Here is a 16,058-nt window from a genome sequence, read left to right as displayed (position 1 = left end):
ATGATTAAACACAGAACCAGCAACTGGGAAGAAAGATATGTTAGCTACAATGGTTGAAAGAGAATTTGAGATAACAGGAAAAGTTATAACTTTGCTACCAGATGGCCAAACTCTGTGGTTAATGAGAGATGGTAAAAACAGGGAAACGCCTAACTTTGCAACAGATAGTTGGGCTTTGTGGTTATGTGAATAAGGCAATTTTTGGAAGAAAGTATTTCCTGGAAACTTGAAAAGTAATTTATGTAGGTTGAGAGAGTGTGAATAATTTAGGAAGAATAAGCCAATACCAAATAGTCAGTGAAGTATGCACAATTTAAGTGCACAAGGTTGAGAAATGGGGCCTCTGATTTCTGAAATCCAAGAGACAGGTTTACATTGAAGATTCAGAATGGGAAAGTCATCCTACTGTTGGGCTTTATTATAATGAGTTCCTGCTTTGTTTTTGTGATATCAGTGAGCTTTGCTTGAGGTAATAATGTATTTCAATAAGTCTGTTGTTTTTAATAAATTGAACTGTATTTTATTTCTAATTTGCTTGTGCCATTATTTTCAAGGAAAATTAAGCTAGAAAGAACTGTTCAAACTGGTGAATGCATGTGTAGATCTTATTCTATAACACTGGCTAATAACACTAAATCCTTGAATTACTTTTAGAATTCCAGCATTTTATAACATTTTCGTAAAATAATTTCAGGCTGCATACTCACCACATCACTGCATGCCTGGAGAAGATTGACAAAACATATTTTTGTACTGTAATTGCTACAACAAAAGTACACTTTAGTTCCTTCTTTTGGTGGAAGATTTATTATTTGGATTACAGCAACTGTTTTCAAAGTGCTTCTGGAGGATGCTGGAGAACTCAAGAGACATAGAAATTCAGAAGACATAGCTTACATTCTGCTTGTATCGAATGCATTTTCCTAAGCACAGAATCTATCCATTTTCAGAAGTTCTGTGATGGAAACACACATATGTCTTGACAGTTAAGTCAATGAGAAAAGAGATCCCTGGACACAGAACGTATGACAAGTGCTGAATTAGACCATTCATAAATGTATTACTATTCTACATTTTCTAGTTCTAGCTATATATTTTTTTTAAAAAAATGGAACACAATAGATGGGAAATAGATTGAGATGGATCAATGATCAAATTTGGTTTGCAGGTTTAAGACAAACCTTTGTTATTTGAATGTGTAAAGTATTTAGGAGGGAAAAGAATACAATATAAAATATGCCAAAACAAACCAAATTAGTCCATAATAAACTCATCCAGCTTCTTAATAATCCCTTGCCACTGTCTCATCTTTCTTAGACTTGTGCAAATACCTTCCAATCTTTTTATTCAGATAAGTGTTAAAACAGACTGCATACAGTATTTCTGGCCATCATGGTTTTTTTGGTACTGTGTCCATAATGTAAATACTTTGTTCCTACCAGAAGAAAGGGGAAATCTGAGACAAGATAATGTGTCATGTTCAGAGCTTCTGGTACAAATCATCTGGCCTCACTGAATAGCTAGACTATGGCAAATTACTAAGGGCCCTGCTCTAGCTTCATCCCAGAAATTGTCCATCAGTGGATGAGAAACCTGAAGTATCAGAGAGAGGAACCAATATATTTATCTTTCCAGAAACCAGTTTTGGGCTAAACATTTCATTTCATGTTCTTCTCAATCCAGTCTTTGAAAGGAATTGCTCGGGTGTAGCCAGTGTAAAGTTCTAGGCTGCATGTTTTGTCATAGCCCCAGCTCACTAAACCCATGAGATGCCAAGTTAACTCGGGAGAAGATTTTCCTGGCAAAGGTATTGCTGCAATCCCTCCAGTCTCATATGGGCAGATGTTAGAAACTGCTGTTGGGTGCTGCTTGGCACAAAACATACTGTCAGTGACACTGACCTGGATTCCATGTTCCTCATATTGCTGCTCACACAGAAGAGAGTCCACTATCTGAACAGTCCCCCTACGAATTGTGTCGTTCTTGTAGTTTGGGTCTGTAACATCTGTCAGGATCTTCCAACCAGTGATGACTATTTGCAGATCATCTGTAGGAGGATCAATATCACGTATGGATGCCAGGCATATGGGTTGGACATGGCTGCTGATCTTGGCTTTGTCCAGGAGCTTAATGATAGCTATGTCAGAATCAAGCAATATAGGGTCGTAATTTGGGTGAACTATAATGGCTGAAATCTAGGAGAAATCCAGAACAGCAGTATAAGAATTCACATGTTATATATATTTTATCCTATTCATTTTTATATTGCATATGAAATTCCAAATCATCTCTAGCAGTCATTATTTTTCCTACTGACTGTTACCATTAGTTATAACAGCCTTCTTCAAGCCATGGATATCTTGGAATATAGCCATGGGAATTCCAGGAGTTGGGTTCCCAAGGCAATTGGAAAGCCTTGGATTGAGGAAGGTGGGTTGAGAATGATCTAACCGTAGGTTGCAGTATTAAATCAGAAATCAAAGGACTGCAAACCTGACAATACTCAAGTGTAGAGAATAAGGAAAATTACCTTGATGGAAAAATGCAGCATCTGTTGCCCAGGTAAAGGGGGTAAAGCATTTTTGAAGTCCAGAATAAGATAATATTCCAAAGTGACTTAAGCAGATGCTTCCCTAATTCACTGAGCTATGAGGAGGAGGCATAGAACAATCAGATTGCAAGAGTCTGTTTTTATAGCCAATCTCAATACAAGTAGTTTTAGCCTTTCTGGAGAGTTGATTTCCTGGTCTACCTATTGGGGCTGATGACATCAGTGGAATCTAGGTGTGATGGGAGTTTATTGACCCGTTTGTTTAAAATTAATTTGTCTGCTAGAGCCTTCAAAGCACTTTTTTTAATACAAGAAAAAAATTAATAAGAAATCAACAGTAAAGGTGAATATCGATCTTTGTTATCATAAACAATTGGCTACAGATACTCCCATCTCAGCCTATTAACTGCAATTAGTTCTAGTGACTTCAGTATGGCTTACTTCTAAGTGCCCAACCTGAGAGCTCCAGGCTGCAAGTAACCCCTTAGGCATGGCTAACCAGAAGCCTCTAAAAGTGGTTACCAAAATATAGTTTTAATGGAACAAGAAAGTAAAATTATTAAATACCCGAGTTGAAAGGGATCATAGGTACTGTGTTTAATTTCAGGGAAATAGAAATATCAATGAAGCTTAGTTGTTGTCTTTGTTTCATTCACTACTTTTTGGAGTGTAGCTCCCACCATGCCATTCTTAAGCCAGTGCAGCTCCCAGGCATAAGTAGCTGCATATCCCTTTTCAATTATTTATATCTATTGTAAAGCCTCCCCATCCACAGCGCGCGCACATGCACACACACACACGCAAAGTCCTTTCCTACACAGAGCTCAGGTTTACTTAAGGCCTTAGCACTTATCTACTCATCCCAAAGACTCAACTCACCCGTAGATTCTGTATGATCTTCTCATCTCTATCATCATCTCTGTAGAACTTGCCAAGAACAACTCTGATGTCTGCTGTTTTGAGAACAGTGACCTTCCCCAGATTGGTGACACAGTGTGCAGCCACAACCACCGTGCGTTCATTCAGCAAAGCCCCACTGCAAATCAGTATCCAAGTCCCTTTTCTGTGACTGGGAAACTTCACCCCATTAGGTCTCCGATAGATGGCTGCTTGCCATGGCCATCTGGTTGTGGATGACTTGTGAAGTGTAGTGTTTTCTATCTTCCCACAGACTGCCAAAAGGGGAGGGAGAAGAAAAATGTTTTTTAATTAATAAAACAAAGTATATAAAATCAATCTTATTAATAATTTATTAACAACTAAACAAAAGCTACCTGAGTCCAAGGCAAATTTTACCTTGCAGTCTAATTACACTATGTAAAATATATCTGTTGGCTTTCTAAATGCTATCCAATTCTATCCACCCAGCCTCCTTCCTGGATTTCTTTCTTTCTTTGGCAAATTGTGTATTATATTCTTAGCCTAATGAAATATTCAGGACTTCCCAAAACAGATTTTAAAGCCACATTTTAAGCCATGTTCTAAAAGATGAGAAAGCCTCTTTGAGCGTTTAGATAGAAAAATGGGATAGAAGCTTAACAATAAATAAAACAAAAAGATGGCCTTAGCTTTATTGAAGATAGGGGAAGTGGTCACATTAATGACAGAAAAGCCTACAGGTAGTCCTCAACTTACAACCACAATTGGGACCAGAATTTCTGTTGCTAAGCGATGCGGTCGTAAAGTGAGATGTCATGTGATTGCATCACTTAGCGATGGCAATCCCAGCAATCCCTGTTGCCATCATTAAGCAAATTTCACTGGTCGTCAGCCAAGGACCCACCCCAATCCAAGCCATTCCAGGCTTTGTCCCTCAGTAAGGTAAGGGACTGCCTCCAAATCCCCCCACCCGCCTATCTCCTCCATCTCTACCCTTTTGCTTGACCTGCACCCTGCCTTGCAGGGCAGCAAGCAGCCCCAGAACCACACAGCTCTAGGGCTACTTGCCACACCTTAGGAAGCCACAGCTTTCCCAGCCCAGTCCCAGCTGCAGTTGCCCTCACCACCATGCACTCCGAGACCCTGCCATACTGTGCTGTGCTGCCCCTGCTAACCTTCATCGTCTTCTTGCTTCCGCTGCTGACAAGGCATGCCCGGCCTGGCTGCTGTGTGGCCAAAAGGGCAGAGGTGGCCAAAAGGGCAGAAATGGGGAGATAGGTGGGTGGGGGAGCACCCCTATGGTTGTAAATGCGGGTAGGCTTCCAAGTGCCCAAATTTTGATCACATGACTGCGAGGGCACTGCAACAGCTGTAACTTTGGGGACCAGTCGTAAGTCCATTTTTTTCAGCACCGTCATAACTTTGAACAGTCACTGAATGAATGGTTGTAAGTCAAGGGCTACGTGTATTCTGTATATTTTATGGGTTGTCAAACTTCTAACCTCCAGGAAATAGAGCCTTTTTCCATTCTCATAGACAGTTTATTTGCATGATACTGTACAGACCAATATAAATGAATGTTTACACAATAAACTCATATATCCAGAGGGAAGAGAATTAGTAATCAAATTCTTAAGAATTAGTTATTATTTGTGTTTAACATTAATCCAGCCAGAGTTAATACCTTAAAATCCCATGATTTCTGTGTGAGAGGCAAGAACAAGCTTAAATGTCTCCTTTTTAAATCAATGAAAATTAAAGATGTTTAATCTTTGTTGAATTGGGCTCAATATTATTTTTGCTTATTAATATGTATGTTGATCAATGGTTATCTTCTGGTGAGTGATTCCTTCGGTTTGCCACAGTTGACACTCACTGCTGGTGAAACATTCTTATATTCATTAAAAAGAACCCTCAAATCTTTCCAAGTGCTGGAAAATTTGCAAAAATAATCAATCTGCCTCCCTTTCTTTTGAAAAAAATAGTGACATTTTGTGGAAATGACGACATCATCATCATCATCTGTCTCCAAGACAATGGAGATGAAGAAATACAAATTCTCTTTTTCTAAAACATTTGAAACTATAAATTCTAAGAATTGTAGCAGGAAGTGACATTCCTGTGTATTCCACTTAAGGATAAGGCCTGTTTTGGCCTCATTTCCAATCAACCTTCCCCAATGCCAATGACCTTTCCTTTTTCACAGGAACAAGCTTTTTTGCTTCCAAAATATGTTGGATTGGCAAAGAAGGCTTGTTAGCTGAGCAAAAAGTAAATCCCACTGAGAGAGTTGAATGGGCCTTGATCTGTCTCACAATTGGCTGAAGGTTTTTCGATTTCTATTCCTTTCAAATCTGAATGTTGTTGCTATTATTAATACATCCTTTCGGGTAAAGATCTTTGAGCAGTTATGTTCCTCCAGTTGAAGATCTTTGAAGGATATCCTCATGTTCTAAGTTGCATAAGGGAACACTGAATAGAAATAACAGAAGCAGCCCTCTGCTTCCCCCAAACTTGGAAGGAAGCAGTGTTTATTGGCTTGTGTGCATACTTAAATAATAGTTCTATTTCCTGGCCCACAAGTCGCATTCATCTACTTCATTTAAGAAAGCCTAATCACTGATTAGTTGCAAAGAGAAATCTTTGCAACTAATTGTATAACACGCCTCATCACAAAGAATTGTACATAAATTCCCTAGACTTGAACAATCTGTTCCTCAATCAATTTTCATTTAGAGACTGACAGGCCAAGGAGGAATGGTTAAAAGCATATGAAAAGCAATATTATCCTTTATATTGGCATGGCAGTGTTGCGTAATGTTGTATGTCTGATAAGCACAATCTTACTTGGAATGCACGAAGGGGCCCTCCCACTCCATTTCCCTGTTTTCAGACAGGTTCTTCGGCTGCTTCCCAGGCGATGGTAAAAAGGAGATATACAGTCATACTGCAGCTGTGTGTGAAGATGGTGGAAGCCTGGAGGCAATTCTCCAAATGGTAGTGAGGGTTTTTTGGTTGGATACGCCTCCAACTTCTGTTTGCTAAATCTGGATGAATAAAGTTGATGCAAGGGAGTCTCCCTGTTTGGTTTATAGAGAACATGGAATTATAACCAACAAGCCAAAACCTTTTTACAGTATTCACAGTATTAAGTAACAGTTTGGAATACAGTTAGTCCCAATTTAAGAATGAGTTCCATTCCCAAGGTCTGTCCTTAAGTCAAATTTGTATTAATCCAGAACAGTATTATTACAGAACTATACTGTATAAGTAGTATTGTGTAATTAACTCGAATCATTGTGTATTTAACTTGAATTTTGCTACAATAGGCTCTGTTCTTAACTATGCGTCGTCCTTAAACTGGGCATTCTTAACCAGGGGACTACCTGTAAAGCATTATTACAAATAAACTAACATTTTAGGTTATAATCCTGTGAAACTTTACAGCCCATGGGACCATTCCAGACTTTCTAGACTGTTAATAAAACTCAGTATCTTCCTCTCCAAATATGATTAAGGAAGGAGCAAGGTTTAATGGTAGAATATATAAGCAGGTAATTCCAACTTCAGTCCATTGTCTTTCCAGCTAGCCTGGTTGAGAAGAGGATGTGTCTGATGTCTTGGAGTTTCACTAGTAAAAATATACTTAGGCATATATACCAATAATCTGATTCACTTTACTTTCCAGGCTGACTTTAACAGACTTTAGACTATTTTGCAAAGTGAGTATGATCTCTTTTTGCAAAAGATTCATTGAAAAAAAAAAACACTGAAGCACTTGCCAAGTGATTGTTAATAACAGCAATGGAAACTAAGGAGAGAATGAATCTCTCTCTCTCTCAGTATGGAGAATATGAAAATAAATAGATAGATAAACAGACAGACAGATAGGAAAATGTTCTGAAATTTTTGCACAACACAAGATTTCTCATGGCATTTCAGCCCATCCTTGTATGTGGATAAATAAAGGGGAGGATTTTCTCACACATGCAACTCTCCCCTCTGTGCATATTTTTAATGTGCGGAAGCTATAATAAAGCATAACTGAATCTAAAAAAAAAATTACACAATGCTAGGAATTTTAGAATTGCAGAGAGCAGCTCTTGTGTTATGCTTATATAATTTAGTACTACAGTACTGCATACCTTTCATGTAATAACTGTTCAAATATGTGTTCTTAATTTAGGAAAATGCTAGTTTTGTTCCTTGCTGTGTTTATGCTGCTTTTGATGAGATATTTATTTATATCTAATTATGCTAAGGTCAGCATTCTAATATCAAAAAGTAAAATCTCCCTCAAATCAAGGTTGACTCAAACTGATTTCATGGATATGCCCATAATTTTTTCTTGGCAACAATATGGAAGTAGCAATAATTGACATCCTAGTCTAGCCTATAACCTGGTCCTTCATTCAAGTACTCATGATGTTCTGCTTAGCTTGCTAGATCAGTCAAGGCTAGCTAAGTGTTATACTAAACAAATAAGTGCTGAGGTTTGGAAAGAAGATTTATATTTTGGATAAGCCCCAGTAGAGATCAGACAAATGGGACTTTGTACAAAAAGATGGAATAGCTCATTATTCTACAGGATGACATAGATGTCAGTTCTTACTATGATACCAAAATGATGAAATGTGCATAGTGATATCATGATACAAGTTTTGCCATTTGCTGTTTTGTTGCAATGTCACACCCAAGAATATAAGGGGCAGAGGTTTCATAACAACTTCATGACATACATTTTGTCATTTACCACCCCTCCCCCTGCAGATGCCTATGTGTGATGAGTTCATGAATATCTTCCATTCTGTGTAATCACTGGAGCAGCAAGAGTTATACGGTACTTATTTTGACTGTTCTTATCACACCTGTCTTGAAGCTTCCATAGACAATTTTTCTTTCTTATCTTTCCATAAATTAAGATTTGCTCATCTGTGTCTGTAGTCCATTATAATGTACTGGGATAGACTGTCAGAAATTGCATTAAATGTTACATCAGCTAATATAATTGCTTGTGGGTGTTTATATATTATCTCTTGGGTGACCATGCTGGCTTATAAATTTCCACCTAATAGACTTCTACCAAATTAGCAATTTTTATTTCCAGAATAACTGGTCCAGTTTATGCATTTTTTTCCCAGATAATGTTTGCACAACCAGGCACAGAGGCACAAGGACAAGCAACAGCATTTTTCATTAACATAAGGCATTGCAATCTTACCTTGACTGTACTTGTATTGGGAGTACTTTCTGTCTCACCAGGTCAGAGATCTTTGGTTCTCTGCAGGCTAAAAAAAAAAAAATACTATACAATGTTGCACAATCCTTTTTCATGTTCCAAGCTCAAATTTATGGTTTGTATCTCTATCCATCCTTTCCTGGCACTAACAGAAATAAATTAAGATGAAGAACAAGCAGTTTGTTAAAAGATAGCTACTGCATAGGTTTTTTAAGGGTAATTTTTATTTGTTTTCTTAAAATATTGCAAATAAGCCTAAGATTTAGATGGCTGCATTTCACAAACCACTGAAATGATGCAATCCACTGCTTCTCTACTCAGAAGTTCCACATATCTCAGTTGGAACTGCATAATTATACCCTACTTTTACCTAATTACAGCCTGGTAGTAATCATGCAACTGGTCCATAGATCATACATGTCCACTATTAGGAGGAAGAGTATTAGAGAGACCCTGTTATATTTTGGATGAGACATGAGGTCATTAATAGTCCCACAAACTTCATTCCTTCCTTCTCAAATTTGATTTCTATCTTCACATTTCATGCTTAATAAATGAGAGCAGAAACAGATAATAGATGAACCATTATGAAATTAAGAATTAAACACAATATTAATTCATTTTAATGCAAGACCAGCCACTATATGGTTGTGAAAGATTTCAACATTGTATTTATTAGATTTCTATCTTGGGTCTGCTTGAGGAGCTCAAGTGGCCTAAAGTTAATATCAAGAAAAATAGGGTAGTAATGAGTATCTATAGAGAGGCAAGGGGGGAGGGGCAGTGGCAAAACATGTGGGGTGACATGACTCAAACTCTGTCCTCTTGTACTTGCATCATCATGATAGATCTAGTGTCAGGATGTCACAACACACATCTTGTCATTTTGATCCTGGTTTGCTATACATGCCCCTGAGGGTAGTAGTTCTGACATGATTATGCAAAATTATAGAAGGAATAGTCCATATCAATCTGAAAACTAGAGTTGAAATGGTTATCCATTTTTATGCCATATGCTATTTCATTGACGTTTTTCAACTGTTTTTATTTTCCTCCCCATTTTCATAGAAATTATCTAGACTCTTCCAAAAAATAAAGATTTCGGCCGCCTCCAACCTGTTTAATATCAAACCTATGAAAATGTGAATTAGAGCCTGAATCTGCAGTTGGTTACTGTCCTAGTTTCTATAATCAAGAAAAGTTTTTCTGTACGTCCAGCTTTAGCTTAATAATTCCTTAAATCAGCTCCTCCAGTAAGTCAGAGGGGGAAAAAAAAGTATCATTATGATGAGGCCGATGAAGCATTAGGCCCCACTTCTATACAATAGGACAGTTTTCTTAACTTCTTTGGCCTGATGGGGACATTCACAATTTTGAGCACAAGTTGTAGTAGTTTTTGAAAAATAGCTGCTAAGTTGCCTTGTCTATTCCACAAATTGCTGCCAGGGGAGATAGAGTGCAAAGCCCAGATTCTCCACTTTTTCTTACTATTGGCTCCCTCCCTTTTTTTTCTGGCTAGTTTCTCCTCCTTGGTTAGTTCCCCAGTCTGGACTGGCTGTAAAGAAGTGTTCCTTAAAACCTAGTTTGGATCAGGGAATTGATTGCTGCAGATCATTACACCTCCATATTATATTATATTATATTATATTATATTATATTATATTATATTATATTATATTATATTATATTATATTATATTATATTATATTATATTATATTATATTATAGTTTAGCCAAGACTTTTTTTCTGGGCAGGTAGACATATTTATCAGCAAAGCTGCACAGTGCTTTCAAGGCATTTTGGGAAATAAAGATGATAATGAAGGGCAGCGCTTTGTTTTGTAGTGTATCAGCTTTTCATTTTTAATTTCTTTTGAAATAAGAAGACAAATGGGGTAGAAAGCTGGGCAGGAGCCAAGCAAGTTTTCCATGGGGATAATTGTTAGAGAACCCAGAACCAGCAGTAGACAATCAGGTACTTTCCAGATAATTGGATTCTAACTTTAATAAGCTCTACTCAATTTAGTTTATTGTCAGAGATTATAAAGAGGACTGGAAAAATTACCTGCCTGTGTATCAGGTGCCAATAGTCCTGGCATTCGCATTTGTTAGAATGCAGCTTATAATATGCATACAACAAGTTGGCGATCTATTTGGGTTGCTGGGCATATGTAAAATTTGGAGAATGTGTCACTGATGCTCTTAGAAAATGATTGCCATGGGTGGAATTTACCCTACCTATGACAATTATTTTGAATGGTACTCAGAATCCTTTTTTAAGAAGGTAAATGGGTGCAATTGTTCACTGCCATCCCTCCTCATCTTCTAAGATGTTCACAACCAACTCCAGGTAACCACTGTTTTTTTTTTCTTGGCAAACCAGTTTATCAGTAAATGTCTGTGGGGGCAAAGTTTGGATCCAGATCTATACTTGAATAGAGAGGAGGTGCGAGAGATTATCAATGTATTTTATAGCAGTCCAGCTTCCTGCTAATTTGTTGTTAATTAAAGGAGTATGAAAGGAATTAGATGGGGTAGGTGGGAATCAACAGAGGTTCCATGGGTACAATAGGCACCATAGTATATAGATAAAAAAGCATTACAAGTATTAAGTTGAAGTGATGTTATCAATTACCTTTTATACAGATTGGCTGTTTCCCTGACCATTCGCCATTGTCTTTGCAGGTCCTCTTTTCATTACCACTGAGCGTATAGGTATTATTGCAAAAGAATGTAATTACTGTTCCAATTTTTGCATAATGACCATTAACCAGGGCAGTATCATCCATCAGTTTCCTGTACCCATTGAATGGAGCACCAGGATCAGAGCAGTTTCTGTCTTCCATGACTAGTAATACAAATGGTTGTTGTTGTTGTTATCCAAAGTAGAATGTTTTGTTGAACATCACATAATTCAATCCTTTACTAATCAAAAAATACAATCAACTTTTCTTTTGTCATTAAACTTAAATTAGGCATTTAACACTAAACCAATCAGCCATTAGATCTGTTAAAATGTCTCTGCATTCACATTAGTACAAAGAAGCTACTTTCAAGCTTTTGTTCTCTTGGATCATCATATTCTAGATGTTATTTTTATTTATTTAATTTATTTCTACACTATTGTTCCTCCAATAGGTGAACTCCAAATCTATGTTGTGATATTTTTTACTAATTAATTCTTTGCTGCAGTTTTAATCTATAGTTTTGGATTTTTTAGTAATAATTTTAGAACGTTTGGACTGTGTGGTGCCTTAAGAAAGCCCGCTTTGAAAAGGAGGCTACAAATCCTATATTTACTAAACAAATAAATACATATACCTGTGTTTCATTTTGAAAATGAAAATGTTGCCTGAACTTAGGAACAAATTTTCTATTCGTTCATCCATCAAATTGCAATAATCATAAAGCACTCATTCTATTTAATACTGTTTGACTAAGATTTAATTTAACTTGAATTGAGGAAAGCTGAGGAGAACAAGGGGAAAAAACACACACATTTGCCATATCCTAGATCCAAAGGTCTCCCTTCTGTCCATACAGAGAGCCCTTCTGTGGATACATGGACCTTTGATCCAGAAGGCTGATAGGCTGCAATGTCTTTCTGCTTCCTGCCCACACAGGCAAGGCTCAACAGCAGGTGCCTCTCCTAGCCATCAAAACTAGAAGCCAATGCCTGCAAAAGGGAGGCTTTTCCATAGAGTACCATGAATATCAATGTAAGATTTATCAAAATTAAATTTTATGCCAGACCACCAATATGTTAATTTCAAAATACATTTTTGCTGTTTATTTGCTTAGTAATTTCTGGAAAATAAAAAAATTGAAGCAGGGGAAGAAAGATAAAGAATCCTTACCACATCCAGGATGGTGTGTGGACCAGCTCCCGTTTAGTTGACAGTAAGCAACGTGGCTGCCTTTTAAGATATAACCTGTGTTGCATTTGAAGTAAACCTGGGACCCGTATTTAAAGTCATCTCCTTCCACAAAACCATGAGCAGGATTACCTGGAGTCCTACACATCACCACTGACAGTTCAGATATTTCAAAAAAATCCACTTTATTACAAAAACAGGACTGTTTTAGGATTAGTAAGAAGGTCTTTAAAACATTACAGTATAAGAGTTACAAGAGACAAACAAAAATAAGAAAATGAAACTAATACAGACAACTAAAAAGTGTTCCATAGGTGCTGTCGTGTTTTTCATATTTTGATAGGTCATTGTATCAGGACATGACTGAAAGCATAAATATGCCAGTATGTGCATAAGTGTCTGCAGGGAAGGTGATGGGAAATGATGAAATGTGTATCAGAATGTCACACTGCAAACCTTGTAGCTTATGTACTTACAGTATGTATATATTGCCATGTTTATTCCAGCCAAAACACTTGAATGGCAAAGTACAGATGTAATCAAAAGGTTTGGCATAAAATAAAACAGCTTGATAGATAAAATAGGCTGATATTTCATAAAACATTAAAAAACTCAAACTTATTAATGTATTAATAAAGACCTTGTTTTTATGTACTTGTATACATTAGGATGCAAGTACAAGTAGTCCTCATTTAGTGACTGGTTTGGACAGTGACTGTTTGCAATTATGATCATGATAAAAAAGCAACTTTGCAACCAATCCCTGCATTTAAAATCTTTGCAGCATCTCTCTCTCTCAATCATGTGTTCGCCATTACAGTCAGTTAGTATGGTATCACCCTGTCCTGTGTCTGACCCATTTCCCCTCCCCCCACTGCAGAGCAGAGAGATTGCCTAAACAAGCTATCTTTTCCTGAGCTGCTTTTCTCTGCTGCACAGTACTTCCCTAAAAAGTGCTAACCACAGTTAACAAGCTCAGCTCTGTAACCTTAATTAGTTGATTTGAACCCTCCAGCTTGTAGCCGCTGCCTGAAACTGGCAAGACCCTAATCAGTTTCACATTAAAGGCTTTCTTTTGCCTCCTGTGGCTTGTGCTGAGCCGGCGAGGAAAACATCCAGCACTAGTGCATTCCTTTTGAAATATGTTCCCCATTATGTGCCTGCTTACTCTCTTATTATCCCTTCCTCTCCAATGAATGTAAATACAAGCATCAATTCTCTTCTTGCTAATTATCCCAGCGCTGGGGTGAGCATTCCAAAGGACAGGGGAGTGGGGAAAAAGGGCTATATAATTTGCCCTTTTACCTGGCTTCCTTATGAGTTGAGTTCCAGAAACCTTCACCATTTGGGCTCACCTGGCTGTTTGGGGTTGTATCCTTCTGAGGCTGTAAGTATATTCAGGGACAATTTCTTAATAAATCTTTTTCAAGATTTATTACCATCCTGGCATATCCTTTAGTGTTCTTGTTCTTTGGTATCTGTCCTGCAAATTCTAAATTAAGTGTCAACATACAGATTAATGGCAACATGTGCATAACCTGCTCTTATTTTCACTTATTTACCCCATATCAAGATGTCCTCAAAGAGAAAGAGAGAGCCTCAGTTCAGCTGGAGGAAGTAGCAAGAAGCAGAGGAAAGCTGAAGTAAAATCATAAGCACAGTCGTGGTTACATGATTTTCACTTAGTGACTGCTTCGCTGAATGACCAAGTCATGAGAACCAATTGCAGTTGCTAAACAAAGACTACCTATAGAAAAATAGAGTTTGCATCATGACAAATGTTCCCTCATTTTTTCGTTACTGAGATTTGAACCAGATGCCTATGAGTATGTGGGTAACCAAGCTATTACTTGTACCATGGTTCTCTTTCTCTACTCAGAGATTTCAGTTAAATGCCAGGTACCCCAACAGTAGCAGAGATTTAAAAAAAAGTGAATTACTTATTAGATTATTATATGATAGTGATCATATCCCTGAGATTCAAAAACTAACTTCTGCAGTTAAATGAATCTTTGAGGTGATTTAGAAAAAGTGGGGTTCTTCTCCCTCTCTTTGATTTTTGTATACATTCTGCTCCCATGAAAACTGGTGAGATTTAAACACTTCCCTTTGATTGTATGGTATATAGAATATGAAATAGTGAATGACCAGGGGCTTCAAATTATTCAAGTAATCTTTCCTTTGTTAAGCTAAAACATCCCAGTGACAGATGATGGAGCAACCACATGCCAGAAATAGTTTTCAGCACAGTACACTGAGCTAAGGCATTGTTCTGTTGCCCTATTAAAACATTGTATAATAAGTAGAATCTTCACCATGACATATGAAAGATTATGACCTGGAATGTAAGTGATGTAATATAAATTGTAGAGAGTATGAGTTAACAAAGGAATGGAAGGAAATATAGATACGCTATTTATCTATGAATCTTAATAGAAAGAGGAGGGATGTAGTAGGTTTGAATAAAGGTAGTCTGATTATTCTGTTAGGTTACATGAACAAATGGGTGGAACAAGTTGAGAGAGTACAGAAAAAGTGATTGGGCCATTTGGAGACCCACAATGAATGAAAATGGTGACTGGTGACTATCTGTTTAGAAAAAGGTCTGCCTGTTTCAAGCACATGGCTTAACTATAACTCTATTCATTCTATTCATACACACATACACACACACAAAGAACAAATATAAATCTAAAAGTGTTATTGTTTTGATCATGATGTAATATTGGAATAATTGGTAAAGATTGCAAGAGTCATGAAAGGGTCTGAATTTGGGACAAACCAGGTTTTGGTAGCAGTACAAGAGGTTCTTGGGAGAAAACGGACACTGAACGAAAAAAGAGAAACCAGAGTGAAATTTTTCTTTCTTGCAGTAAGAAAAAGTACAAGTCCTGTACAGAAAGATATTAGAAGATGCAATAAGCACCTATGGAAGCTGCTTGAGACGAAGTGAACATATTTTTACCACACAGTGCCATAGAACTAACTGGAAGTATGAGAAAGGATGCTTAGAGGAATGATGAAGTGAAAGAGGCTGTGGGTGAGAAAAGAATGCATGTCAGAAACTAATTGGTGCAAAAATGAGGATATGTATAATGTATATAAAAGATAGCTTTCAAATAATGTACTCAAAGAGAGCAAGGAATTATTAAGATTTAAAAAGGCAGGGAAAATGCAGAGTGAATGGAATTCCACACAGTGACTGAAATGAAAAAACAGTGAAATTATTTGGGATTAAATTGAAGTGAAAGAATACTGGAATAAGTATTTTAGATATTTATATGGAAATAACAGTACTATGTCTCCGAGCAGAATTCAAACATGATACATGGCTTTATGAGTTTGTGTGCATGCATCTTTGAGTCAGGAATTTGGTGCATGTATGTTCAAGTCAGTCTTGACTCCTGGCAACAACATGGACAAGTCCAAAAGCAGTTTTCTGGACAATAATTTTCAGCAGTGGCTTGCCCTTGCCTACTTCCTCAGGCTATGACAGAATCTGGCTCAAAAACAC

General features: G+C 37.2%; 1 protein-coding gene across 3 annotated transcripts in view; it reads right to left on the bottom strand.

The window, feature by feature from the left end:
• Window positions 1–565: 565 nt before the first annotated feature.
• The window catches only part of PAMR1 (peptidase domain containing associated with muscle regeneration 1), a 60,732-nt gene continuing 45,239 nt past the window's right edge, over window positions 566–16,058 (bottom strand). The window contains exons 7-12 of one of the 3 annotated variants that reach the window (XM_088145778.1): window positions 12,527–12,727; window positions 11,305–11,517; window positions 8,652–8,718; window positions 6,278–6,510; window positions 3,431–3,723; window positions 566–2,195 (exon numbers count right to left, since the gene is read on the bottom strand). In XM_088145778.1, the coding sequence (XP_088001904.1) occupies window positions 1,659–2,195; window positions 3,431–3,723; window positions 6,278–6,510; window positions 8,652–8,718; window positions 11,305–11,517; window positions 12,527–12,727 (1,544 nt within the window). In that variant the 3' untranslated portion in view covers window positions 566–1,658. The remainder of the gene's footprint in view (window positions 2,196–3,430; window positions 3,724–6,277; window positions 6,511–8,651; window positions 8,719–11,304; window positions 11,518–12,526; window positions 12,728–16,058) is intronic. The other 2 variants (XM_088145777.1, XM_007438460.3) reach the window with 2 other exon arrangements.

Source organism: Python bivittatus, unplaced genomic scaffold (assembly GCF_059951505.1).
Source record: "Python bivittatus isolate LINGU-HERP-01145 unplaced genomic scaffold, Pbiv_v1 ctg000480_np1212, whole genome shotgun sequence".
Classification (NCBI taxonomy): domain Eukaryota; kingdom Metazoa; phylum Chordata; class Lepidosauria; order Squamata; family Pythonidae; genus Python; species Python bivittatus.
Note: the sequence above shows the minus strand (reverse complement) of the source record. Positions and strands in the feature narration are given on the sequence as shown.